The sequence below is a fragment of the Bufo bufo genome, chromosome 1, assembly GCF_905171765.1.
Source record: "Bufo bufo chromosome 1, aBufBuf1.1, whole genome shotgun sequence".
NCBI classification, from domain to species: domain Eukaryota; kingdom Metazoa; phylum Chordata; class Amphibia; order Anura; family Bufonidae; genus Bufo; species Bufo bufo.
The window spans coordinates 453,506,736-453,520,854 of record NC_053389.1 but is presented as its reverse complement, the minus strand read 5'-3'; the positions used below and the strand labels follow the sequence as shown (position 1 = coordinate 453,520,854).

Here is a 14,119-nt window from a genome sequence, read left to right as displayed (position 1 = left end):
TAATACAGTCAAATTTTTAAAGGAAAGTCTTAGGGAGCATTCACACGACCGTGTTGGTTTTGCGGTCTGTAAATCACGGATCCGTGTGTTCTGTATGTCTTCAGTTGTCTTTCCGTTTCAGTTCCGTAAGTCCGTATAATACGGACGTGGTGCTTCCATGTGTCATCAGTTTTTCACGGTCCGCAAAAAAACGGAAGGGTTAAAATTAAATGTCCATTCCTCATCTTCGCTAATTCTACCAAGCCAACCATAGTAAACCAGGTCTAAGTTGAAATCGCAATGCAATTACTTCAAGTTATATTAATCGAATTGCGATTTCAACTTAGAGCTGTTTCTAATGGGTCAGCTTGCTAGAATTAACGAAGTTAACGAATATGGAATATAGCAGTGCTAAGTTGAAATCGCAATTCGATTACTTTAAAGTTATATTAATCGAATTGCGATTTCAACTTAGAGCTGTTTCTAATGGGTCAGCTTGCTAGAATTAACAAAGTTAACGAATATGGAATATAGCAGTGCTAAGTTAAAATCGCAATGCGATTAATATAACTTGAAGTAATCACATTGCGATTTCAACTTAGCACTGCTATATTCCATATTCGTTAACTTTGTTAATTCTAGCAAGCTGACCCATTAGAAACAGCTCTAAGTTGAAATCGCAATTCGATTAATATAACTTTAAAGTAATCGAATTGCGATTTCAACTTAGCACTGCTATATTCCATATTCGTTAACTTCGTTAATTCTAGCAAGCTGACCCATTAGAAACACAGCTCTAAGTTGAAATCGCAATGCGATTACTTTAAGTTATATTAATCGCATTGCGATTTTAACGTAATTCTCAAATCCGACAGTACATTCAAGTATGGAGGCATTCCCATGGTGATGGGGACGCTCCATAAGCACGGAAGTCGGCATGAAATGGGGTTTCCTAGAATGTTTTCAGTCCAGGGGTCTGCAAAAAACGGATGACATACGGATGCATTTCCGTGTGCTATCAGTTTTTCACGGACCCAATGACTTTCTATTGGGCCACGGACCGCAATTTGCGGCCAAGTATAGGACATGTTCTAAAATAAAAGGAACGGACACACGGAACGGACAGCACACGGATGAGAATAAAAGGCATTCCGCAATTTTCACGGACCCATAGAAATGAATGGGTCCGTGCATTGTCCGCAAAAATTGCAGAATGGACGCGGAACGGACACGGAAGAAAAACACGGTCGTGTGAATGCTCCCTTATTTTAGGACATTTTTAAGTCATATCTATCGGCTCATGCACACAGTCCGCAATACACAGGTACCGTTCTTGTGCATGCCGTTTGCAGATGCAGACTTGAATGCAATCCACAAGATTCAGTCCACACCGAAAAAAAGTAGAAAATGTTCTATTCTTTTGGTGTGTGAAAGCACAAACCAAAATCTGCTTCGTAATGCTTCCTTCTACGTGCCTGGCTCCGCACCGTTCCATATCTTGCAGATTGTGGACCCATTCAAATGAATGGGTCCACATCTGGGATATGGAGCGCACACAGCAATACGGGTACTGGGCGCACACGTTTGGGTGCTTGAGCCCTAAGTCTCCCTCTATTCTATCAGGACTGTTTTTTATAGGATTGATCTGTTTTTTTTTATCATTGCTGTCAATGAATGACAAATAAAAAACTACAATTGCAAATTGATGCTAATTTCAGTTTTTCAACTAGTTTGCATCACGTACAAAAAAGATTCTCACTACATGTAATTATAGTCATATTTTAAAGCATGCAATGTATTTGTTTTATTAATGATTTTTAAGCTGGCCTTTGTGTTGTAAATATTCTATGAAATCAAAGAAACTGATATAAAAATGTAAACTAAACAGGAACAAAATGTACATACTTAGCGTTTGCTGTAGGATTTTCATTTCACTTCTATTTCCATTCACCACTACAGAAAGTCCTATTTCATATGTCATTCCAGGTATTAAAGCTCCAACATGAATATTGTCTGTGTCATTCACAACATAAGAAACCTCTGAATTATCTGCAAGAGATTTAACTCGAATGTAGATTTGATGAAATTCTTCTGGAGAATCCCAGTAGAGGATTAAATTATCTTCTTGTACAGAATTTGGTTCAATGCTGACTCTTTCCAATGGACTAACCTCTGGGTAAAAATAAAATGATAATTTTAGAATTTAAAAAAGAATATCTATAGCTTAGGTGGGGGAATTGTAGCATTCCCATGTACAAATCATACCCTTATGATTACCACAGCAAAACATGATTTATGGATAAAAAGAACTCTAAAAACACATTCCTCCTATCTTTATTTGTTCTGAAACATGCTGAAAGAAAAAGAAATTTGAAAAGTATTTTGTCTGAATGCTTAATAAGAATATACTGTATAAAAAAAAAAAAGACTGCAAGACACACTCTAGTTAGATTAACCCTGCTGTGCATTAATGGGTCAGTTTTTTTGTGTCCTAACTAAGGCAACATAAACTAGTGACAGATCTCGGAAAATGCAAATGTGATCGCACACTACATCCAGCACTCTGCCCTCCATGCTGGATGAGACATTGGTTTATATTTTGGCCAAAGCATAGTAAGCCACTCACCGCGTCAAGGTTGTCTCATGAGTGGTCCCTAACTCTTGTTCCTACCTGTTCATGGGCCATGACAGCCACATAAAATCCAGGGAATGCAGGTCAGCATGCAAGCCAAGTACACTTTGCTTGTAACCCCGTCCGGTGCCATTACAGCTTTCATCGGATCCAGGGATGCAAGTACCAACATGCATGCTGAACCCACCATATACTTCTCCTGGAGCCAGATGGCTAATGGTAGGTTCTATACAAGCAGACTCAGTTTTATACTGACTTTAAAACCAGCCTCAAGGACAGATTAACTGGTCAGGTGTGCAATGACTCCAAGGAGATCGCCACGCCTCCAATATATACTACAAAGAAAAAAATAAGGGGTTGGGTCAGCACAACCTGCCTGTAGGTGCAGATCACTATGGCGAAATACATATATAAACGGAAAATGCAAATGTGATCGCACAATACATCCAGCACTCTGCCCTCCATGCTGGATGAGACATTGGTTTATATTTTGGCCAAAGCATAGTAAGCCACTCACCGCGTCAAGGTCGTCTCATGAGTGGTCCCTAACTCTTGCTGGATGTAGTGTGCGATCACATTTGCATTTTCCGTTTATATATGTATTTCGCCATAGTGATCTGCACCTACAGGCAGGTTGTGCTGACCCAACCCCTTATTTTTTTCTTTGTAGTGACAGATCTCCTTAGCAAAATGCTGGGTCACTTTCTTTAATTGACCCAGCCATGTTGCCAAAAATCCTGTATTACTAGCTCCAATGCATAATGAGTCCTGAATATTCATGAGCTCCTGGCTTTCCCCGCCCACCTGCTACTAATTCAATTGGAGAAAACGTGCCAGAAGCAGGTGTGCGGAGAGAGCCGTGAGGTCATGAATACGGGGACTCATTCGCACACGCTATAGCTGCAGACAAGAATAGGACATGTTCTATTTTTTTGCGGGGCCGCGGAACCGAAGGGTAGATGCAGACAGCACACTGTGTGCTGTCCGCATCTTTTGCGCCCTTATTGAAAATGAATGGGTCCGCACCCGTTCCGCAAAATTGCGGAACAGATGCAGACCCAATTTGCGGACGTGTTAATGGACCCTTAACGTTCATTATTCCCTTAAGCTTCATTCACATGTCAGTGTCCATGCTCAAATCCGTGAGAAGGTGGTCAGTGATGCATCCATGAAGCTGTCCGTGTTAGGTCTGTGTGTCCGTTTTTTGCTGTCCGTGTGCTATCTATGTTTCACTGACACTGCACAGCTGAAAAATTATTTTCAAAGCATCTCTTCCTAATGATCTGTGAAACACGGATGCAACACGGATGGCATCCGTGTTGCATCCGTGGTTTTCACTGACCCATAGACTATAATGGGAGTGATTGATCCGTGAACACGGACAAAATAGAGCATGCATTCGTGCTAAAAACATGGACCCCCAGACTTTGCTAAAACACTGATGTCTGAATACACACATTAAAATAATTGGGGACATAGACATAGAAACATAGAATGTGTCGGCAGATAAGAACCATTTGGCCCATCTAGTCTGCCCAATATATCTGAATACTATGGATAGCCCCTGGCCCTATCTTATATGAAGGATAGCCATATGCCTATCCCATGCACGCTTAAACCCCTTCACTGTATTTGCAGCTACCACTTCTGCAGGAAGGCTATTCCATGCATCCACTACTCTCTCAGTAAAGTAATACTTCCTTATATTACTTTTAAACCTTTGCCCCTCTAATTTAAAACTGTGTCCTCTTGTGGTAGTTTTTCTTCTTTTAAATATGCTCTCCTCCTTTACCGAGTTGATTCCCTTTATGTATTTAAAAGTTTCTATCATATCCCCTCTGTCTCTTCTTTCTTCCAAGCTATACATGTTAAGGTCCTTTAACCTTTCCTGGTAAGTTTTATCCTGCAATCCATGTACTAGTTTAGTAGCTCTTCTCTGAACTCTCTCTAGAGTATCTATATCCTTCTGGAGATATGGCCTCCAGTACTGCGCACAATACTCCAAGTGAGGTCTCACCAGTGTTCTGTACAGCGGCATAAGCACTTCACTCTTTCTACTGCTTATACCTCTCCCTATACATCCAAGCGTGCTGCCCTATTACATTGTCTTCCCACCTTTAAGTCTTCTGAAATAATTACTCCTAAATCCCTTTCCTCAGATACTGAGGTCAGGACTGTGTCAAATATTCTATATTCTGCGCTTGGGTTTTTTGCACTTATCCACATTAAATTTCAGTTGCCAGAGTTCTGACCATTCTTCTAGTTTTCCTAAATCCTTTTCCATTTGGCGTTTCCCTCCAGGAACATCAACCCTGTTACATATCTTTGTGTCATCCGCAAAAAGACACACCTTCCCATCGAGGCCTTTTGCAATATCACTTATGAAGATATTAAACAAAATTGGTCCCAGTACAGATCCCTGGTAACATGACCTTGTTTTGAATGTTCTCCATTGACTACAACCCTCTGTTGTCTGTCACTCAGCCACTGCCTAATCCACTCAACAATATGGGAGTCCATGCTCAATGACTGCAGTTTATTGATAAGTCTTCTATGTGGGACAGTGTCAAAAGCCTTACTAAAATCTAGATATGCGATGTCTACTGCACCTCCACCGTCTATTATTTTAGTCACCCAGTCAAAAAAATCTATAAGATTTGTTTGACATGATCTCCCTGAAGTAAACCCATGTTGTTTTTCATCTTGCAATCCATGGGATTTTAGATGTTCCACAATCCTATCCTTTAATAGGGTTTCCATTAATTTGCCTACTATTGATGTCAGACTCACTGGTCTATAGTTGCTCGATTCCTCCCTACTACTTTTCTTGTGAATGGGCACGACATTTGCCAATTTCCAATCTTCCGGGACGACTCCTGTTACTAATGATTGGTTAAATAAATCTGTTTTTGCCAGCTCACCACTAAGCTCTTTTAATAATTTTGGGTGTATCTCATCAGGCCCCTGTGACTTATTTGTCTTCACCTTAGACAGCAAACTTAGAACATCTTCCTCTGTAAAGATACATGCATCAAATGATTTATTAGTCATCCTTTCTAGTGGAGGTCCTTCTCCTTTTTCTTTTGTAAAAACTGAACAGAAGTATTCATTAAGGCAGTCGGCTAGCCCTTTATTCTCTTCTACATACCTTCTGTCCTTTGTTTTTAATTTAGTTATTCCTTGTTTTAATTTCCTTTTTTCATTTATATATCTGAAGAATGTCTTATCCCCTTTTTTCATAGACTGAGCTAGTTTTTCTTCTGCCTGCGCTTTAGAAGTTCTTATAACTTGCTTGGCCTCTCTCTGCCTAATCTTGTAGATTTCCTTATCTTCATTGCTCTGGGTTTTTTTATAATTAAAAAATGCTAGCTTTTTATTTTTAATGATTTGGGCCACTTCTGCTGAGTACCACAGTGGTCTCTTCCTTTTTTTGCTTTTACTGACAAGTCTAATGCAATTTTCTGTTGCCTTCAATAATGCACCTTTTAAGTAGTCCCATTTCTCCTGGACTCCATGTAATCCGTTCCAGTCTGATAAGGACTCATTTATTACTAATTTCATTTTTGAAAAGTCTCTTTTTCTAAAATCTAAAACTTTTGTTTTTGTGTGGTGGGACTCTTTCACAGTTCTTATATTAAACCACACTGACTGGTGATCACTAGATCCCAAGGTTTCGCCTACAATGACATCATATACCGAATCCCCATTTGTGAATACCAAATCCAAAATGGCCTCCCTCCGGGTTGGCTCCTCAACCACTTGTTGTAGAGATAACCCCAGTAGGGAATTTAGAATATCTGTACTCCTGGTAGAACTTGCTATTTTGGTTTTCCAGTTTATATCTGGAAGATTGAAATCTCCCATAATGATAACTTCTCCTTTCATTGTCATTTTAGCTATTTCTTCAACTAGTAGATCATCTAGTTCTTTAACTTGACCAGGTGGTCTATATATCACACCTACACGAGTTACTGCATGGTTAGCAAACTGCAACGTAACCCAAACTGACTCTATGTTGGCCTCACCAACTTGTATTAGGTTAGATTTAATGCTATCTTTCACATACAGGGCCACTCCTCCTCCTTTCTTGCCTTCTCTGTCTCTTCTGTATAAAGAGTACCCTGGTATGGTTATGTCCCAGTCATTTCTTTCATTAAACCATGTCTCCGTAACAGCCACTAAATCTACATTCTCAGATGCCATTATTGACCCAAGTTCATTGATTTTTTTACCTAAACTGCGAGCATTTGTAGACAGGACTCTGAGCTTATCATTTCTTAACCTCTGTGCTTCTGACCTGTTCTGGCATTGTTTCGGGACGTGTGAAGTCCTTGGAGAACACGTACAGCACATGTCAGTGGAACACTGACGTGTGAATGAGGCTTTACTGTGACATCTCTATATCTATTATTTTTGTGCGGTGACATCACTATATGCATTATGCCAGTATTGTGACTTCACTGAGCACAATGTTCCTGTAATGTTGCATTGCTGTGTACAGTATGCCCTTACTGTGACATCACTGTGTGTATCATTATTGAGCAGTGACATCACTAAATGCATTATCCCAGTACTGTGACTTCACTGAGTACAATGTTCCTCTAATGCTACATAGGAATGCTGTTATTGCGACAAGTATTTAGAATAATGTCCAAATAACATAATAAATAAATGACGAGGTTAATGGAGTTTTCCATTTTCAAAACAATGACTAAAGGGGGAAATTGTATAAAATAATAAAAGACACTGTACTTACCTGTTTAATCACCTGTCATTCTAGTGGCAACCACTCTGGTGCTTCCTGCCACTCCATGGTGTCATATCATCAACACGTGACAACTGCAGCCAATCCCATGGCTCAGTGGTGCGCCAGTGCTAGAATGACTGGGGATTTAACCGGTAAGTATAGCGTCTCCTATTATTTAGTCATTCCCCTCTCTCCAAGTAATTTTTTAGAATTACAACCCCTTTCACCTCATTCACACATTCGAGGAATTTCACCGACCATGGTCCGTGAAAACTTGGCCTGCCGTCTTGCTGAGTGCACGAGCGCATGGCATCATTGGTTGCTATGACGTCGTACGCTTCGTGCAGCTGTACAGTAATACACTCGTATAGATCATACAGCGGCATGAAAATCCACGTATGTGTGAATAAGGCCTAAGAGTCACACTAATATCCCTTATATAACTTCAGCACCTGCAGGGGTTCATGAGGAAAGACAGAATGTTTGACATGGACTTGTTTGTTTGCTTGATCAATGCTACCAATATATATATATATATACTGTATATATCTTTTTTTTACCTGTTATTACTAACAAGCTGTTTTCCAGTGAACTCAATTTGCCGCTTTCTGCTATGCTTTGTAGAAATATCGTGTACTTATGATATGCTTTCAGGTCTTGTATAGTAGTTGAATCTTGGTTACTTTGTTCCTTGAAGGTCAAAAATGATTTTTTTTCTATATCCCAGACTGTAACTAGGTAACCACAGAAAAAATCACCAAATGGTCCTACTGGTGGATTCCATTTCAAAGATATACTAGTTGATGATATTTTTCCAACCTTGAAATTCATTGGATTCAAGGGTCCTAGTAACAAATTTAAAAATGAACATTGTTACACAAGAGCAAAGAAATCATGCTAAACAACGAATGTAGACTGAAATAAGGTTTTCTCCCAGTGTGTATATAATGCTAGAAGAACTGCGCTTAAGGAACTGAGAAATGCAAATTGTTGCACATTTACTTAAATTTTCTACACAGATTAACCCACATTCATTCACTAATGTGATTAAGCCTAGAATGTGCACTAAAATTTGGTGCATTTCTGGCTAATAATGTGTGAAGTTTTAGGCATATCTATGAAACAAGAAGAAAACATCAAGAATAATTATGGTTTAAGACAAAACACTGTGTGCCAAATTTGTGCCAAAGTTTGTCGCAAAACAAGTCAATCAATAAGTGCTGTAAGAGAAAGTATCTTGTTATGCACCATATTCATCATACTGTACAACACAAGCCACAGTCTTAAGTTTACACTGTCCTAACAGGTTAAATGTTATACCTATCCAAAGGACTCATTTTGCAGGCGATTGTCAGGAATGAAGCATTCCTTCTCGGCAAGCGCCTGCTCGTCAGTGAAGGAGACAGCTGCAGTTACATGCAGCGATCTCCTCCACAGTATGGGGAGGAGCAATTGCTAATGCTCGTTGTTTGCCAAAAGCAGAGTGTGTTTACACAGCATGATCTGCTGCTGGCAAACAATGATTTTGTGACAGCATAAATGATGCGATAGCACACCACACATGTGCAGAGTGCTCTTCTTTCACTTATATGGGAGTTCCAAAATTAGCGAAGCGAGCATGACAGGCTATTTTCGGAAGTCCCATAGTGGTGAATGGAGAGCATACCATGCATGCATGGCCACCTCTCCAGTCACCGCTATGGGGCTGCTGAAAATAGCTGAACCAGCACTTGGCTATTTTTAGAAATCCCATAGCAGTGAATGGAGGGTGGCCATGCTTGCATGGTGAGCTCTCCTTCATTAGGGGGACCTATTTTGGAGATATGAATGGGACCTAGAGGGGGGACCTACACCTAACTGACATTGATGCGATATCCTAGTGATATGCCAGCAATGTCTGAGATGAGACAACCGCTTTAAGTTTAATTAGATAGGATTAGCAAATCTGCTGCAATGTTTTGATATGTAAACTATCAGGTAGGTGCTCTGCAATATAAATTTCATTTTATCTGGACTTTCTATCATATGGTCCTGTCTGACATTTTTTTTTGAAGACACTTCATAGCACACTTTACTGTAGACACAGTTTATAAAGTTGATAACTTACTTGTTTGTACTGAAATAATTGGACTTAAATTTTGTTGTGACCCTTTTTCATCCTTCATACACAAAATAAAACTGTAACTGAGTCCAGGATTGAGATTCTGAATGGACGCATAAGTAGAATTTTCTCTTACAATTATGAAACGCTCATTTGAGCTATTGGAATAATATTTCAAATGAGGGTAAAATCCTCTTTCAGATATAAAAGGGAAACGACTCCATCTGAACAGTACTTCACTTTCCGAAATATCTTCCACAGAATAAGTAAGCTTTTCGGAAACATCTGGGACTGCAAAAGTAGAAGAAAACAATCACTATAATGTATTATGGTTATGATATTATATATCATATTTTGCAGAACCTAGTCTAGATCAAGTGCGGCCTTCTCAAAACAGTGGTCTTTAGAAAAGGTTATATATATATATATATATATACAAATTTTGTTAGGACTTCCCAAAAGCAGAAAACCAACCTAATCTATAGCCAAATTATACCTCTTCGTTATCACAATCATACATAAGCTTGGATACTTACATTCATATTCACAAAGGTAAGGTAAGGCCATGTGACAAAAGAATGCTGTATAAAAATAGTTTGGACCTGTTGCATTTTGTTGTAGGGCATAACAATCTGTATAATTTTTAGGCAAGTATGACAGCAATGTCACTTCATATGTATCTAAAGTGTAAGCAGATCCATCGGTCCACAATAGTTCTTGTTCAACCTATAAAAAGTATATTATATGTCTTAAATAAGAAAACACACAAACACTGCAAAAGCTAGTTTAATCAAGTTCTGCAAGGTAGTCTTTTAATATGGTCTATGGTCTATTGACAGGTCCTAAAAATACATTTTCTAATAATACTGTGAAACTTCATATGGAATTTGACAACTGTGGTGTAGGCACATTAGGAGCCTTTAGGTACAGCCACTCATTCAGGTTTCTAGATGCAGTTTTGGAAATCAAAATCAGAAGTGGATCATAAAAGTAGAGAAAGTAATAAGCACAGATAAGACTTCTCTCTTTTTAATTTACTCCTTCTTTGGCTTCCAAAATTGCGTTAGGAAACCTGAATGTTTACCCGTACCTTTACCCGTCAAAATGTTTCCCTCTTACTCTCGACAAATTACAGAACAGTGGTCACTTATCACTCAGTTAAAATCTATTCCTGTGTGGCACAAGCCTTTCCATTACAAATGCATTGTAAATCTCTAAACTGAGATCCCCTTCCACAAAGGAAATATAGGTGGCTGCCTACTTTGCATACCCTTCAACCCAACCCTGGATAAATTTACGCTATACATAGCACAGAAGTGGATGGTATGGTGTTCTGGACGATGCATGGTAATAATTAATACTCAACTGTTAATATGAAAGGAAGGCAAGTACTCATCAATGGTATGTTTTCTCTCCCATCTATGGCTCTCATTTAACCTTCTAACTGTTTTGCCCTAGCTCAGCTCTGGCTGTGGGAAAAGTACTTAACAGTTGTGCCCAAGCTGGGCTCAAAATGACAGCATTAGCCCAAGATAAGCAGGAGATATCACTGAAATCGAGTTGGGAATAATCTCGGTAAAACTTTCACTTTCAGCTGTATTCAATGTATCCTGATTTCTGTGATATCATCCAATGTAGTGAAGATAATTATGTCATTCTGGTATAATTTAAAAGCTTGGAATGCCAAAAAATACTAAGCCCATATCTCTAGCTACTACCAAACCAGAGATATGAACAGCTAAAGCAGCTTCCCCCCCTACAGTCTGGAGATGGAGGGGGAGCATATACAGAGCTGACAGCCTGCAGGAGGAAAGACAGAAATATAAAAAAAATATAGAAATGTCACAATATATTCATAGTCATTGTATAAAGTTATGTTGTTTTTCCACACAGTGAACGCCAAAAATAAATTCCACAAAATAATGTTACATTTATTTTTTTTTTAACCCAAAATGGTTCCTAAAAAACCTACAACTAATCCCCAAAAAAAAAAATTTGGAAGAAAAAATTATATAGTTATGACCGCTGGAACACAAAGGAAAATATTATTGGTCTTTAATGCTAAAATTAATTATGTCACTAAGGGGTTAAAAATGCCAACAAGATTCTGTGCAGACATATATGACAAAATCTACAGGGGAAAAAAAGTGACTTTTTGGGAGGGTTTTTCCAATTTTAATTTTTAAACCCATCATAATTGTATTATTTTATGTTTGTTAAACACAGAGTACTTTTCTGTCATCTAGTGGTCATTGTTATATTTGGTTTTATAAGTTATTTATGTTGTAATTCATGTGCCATTTATCTTATATCTCTTCCTCCTCTTTGAGCTGATATCCTGTTTCCTGCAGGTTTTTTTTTTCCAGTTTGTCAGACATGCTTTACAGAACTGGAGAAAGGATTTTCCTTTGACCTCTATCATCATTTCTCAAGGTACATACAATAAATTACCTAAAGGCATATCCATTGCATCTCCCTCACTGGAATTCTACATGCCACTGGTGTCACTAGGGGAATGATTATAGCAAGTTCACAATCTATGATTGCTTGTACAAGAGTTTACCACTCACACTCATCAGAGACTTCTCTCATGTGCATCGGAGGCTGAATGGTATGCTCAAACTAGCATCACAAAGCAAAAATAACAAAGTACCATTTGATATGGGGAGGGACAATATGTATATCTGTTACCAAAAAGATGTGATTTAAACAATTTTGCTAGACAGTAGACAACACATACACTGCTCCTGCTCTGTATATGACCTGACTAGCCTAGAAAACATCTGAATATTTCATTTAATTCAAAAGTTAGTTTTTTTTTATCTTTACTTATTACATTATTATTACATTATTACATTACATTATTCATTATTATTATTTTTACACATACCTCAAGATCAGAGAGACCACTCCAGAGTAAGATTAATTCATTCTTCATATACAAGAAAGAAGATAAAAATGCATGTTCATCCGTTGTTTGAACATTTACAAGATGTGCTCCTGCGTGAAGCATTTCACAGCTCTGTTCAGCACTTGCCCAAGGTTTGTTATTCAAAATCAACTTATAGCAGCTGTGTTTCAATGCAACCCAGCCCTCAGAACAGAGCCCTGTAAAATACACATAGAAAACCTAAATATTAGGATATTATTGAAGCCTTCTAAATTAAATTGATACATTAAGTTAAAAGTTTTTCAAAGATTAACGATGAAAACGGTTACAAGAGATATACATTCCATCAATACACAAAGCTATAGTGAAAAACAATAGCTAATATGCATATTATGACTAGTAATGAGCGGCAGGAGCAATATTCGAATTTGCAATATTTTGCAAATATTTTGTAGAATATTCGTCATATATTCATGAATTCGAGATTATAATCTTGATTGCGAAAATCGGCAATGTAATATTCACAAAATACAGGCGTGGGTCACTTATGCTACATTTTTCAAGCTGGTATAAGTTTCCTGAGACTGGAGAAAATGGTTGGCATGCTAGAACATTATAATAGCTTTATATGCAGATGGAGTGCTCCAATATATTTGCGCTTGTGAATTTTCGGCAATTAATGATGCGCATTTATTTTGCAATACGTGCAACTTGTGACATCACAGCACTATGGCTGTAGCATGTATGTATGGACAGCAGAACCTATTACACTGCCTAACACCCTGCACTGGAACCTATCAGCTACACTATAGATCAATCTAACCTACACTGACTATCTCCCCCAAACTATCTGAATTATATATAAAAGTTACCTGTCTAATGTAATAGCACAGAGCACAGCAATGACACTGCTGTCTCTTTCATAACTGCAATAAACTTTAGAAAATAGCTGCTGGGGAGGTTCTTATATAGTAAGGGGTAGGCAACTTTCCTATTGGTTGCTATGGATGATGCTAAGCTGTGACAAAGCCTTCTCTTTGGCCCACAAGCTGGAAGAAGGGAGGGATGATCACCTGATGTGTACTGTGTTAAAAAAAAAATGAAAACGAATATTCGTCATTACGAATATATAGCACTATATTCTAAATATTCACAAATTCTCGAAGTGCCGATATTCGCAATAAAAATTAGTAATACAAATATTCGCCCTCAACATTAATTATGACATACTAAGAACCCATATGGCCTGAATCCATAATAAGGCACCATAGAAATCGGTGGGCCCATACTGCAGCTATTGTGTGCCTCTGATTCTTTTCTCAGATTTCATAAGAATCTCTGAGAAAAATTGGAGCACCTCTGTAATTTGAACCTGAACTCAGGATCTGATCATTAACCCTCTGTGAACCAACCATTGCTTGTTTTCTGAATTAACCCCTCGTCTGCTGTTTGGGGCCTCTCCTGGTTCTGACCCTGTCTACTACTCTTTTTACCCCAGTAATTTTGATAGATCTGCTTCTAGTGAGCTTGTGCCAATTTTCTGCTACCTGCCTTGCCTAGAAGTCGAAGACTAGTCCATCCAGCCTTGTGGCAGGCTCTGATGAAAAACCTACAGGAAGCCTTAGCTTCCTACCAACCAGAGTGGTTAAGGAAGACTATAAGCAGTTTCTGAGTTTGCTGGCTGTGGTTCCGGATAGGGACCCTAGTATTTCCCTACAGCCATACCCTTACCATTGTTGGCAAAACAAAGGCAAAAAATAATTATCCCAA

General features: G+C 38.5%; 1 protein-coding gene across 3 annotated transcripts in view; it reads right to left on the bottom strand.

Moving 5' to 3' along the window:
• PTPRQ (protein tyrosine phosphatase receptor type Q) overlaps positions 1-14,119 on the bottom strand; it is a 538,157-nt gene that overhangs the window by 472,977 nt on the left and 51,061 nt on the right. For all 3 annotated transcript variants that reach the window (XM_040408443.1, XM_040408453.1, XM_040408462.1), the window contains exons 6-10: positions 12,350-12,567; positions 9,996-10,185; positions 9,466-9,750; positions 7,919-8,203; positions 1,885-2,151 (exon numbers count right to left, since the gene is read on the bottom strand). In XM_040408443.1, coding sequence (XP_040264377.1) covers positions 1,885-2,151; positions 7,919-8,203; positions 9,466-9,750; positions 9,996-10,185; positions 12,350-12,567 — 1,245 coding nt within the window. The remainder of the gene's footprint in view (positions 1-1,884; positions 2,152-7,918; positions 8,204-9,465; positions 9,751-9,995; positions 10,186-12,349; positions 12,568-14,119) is intronic.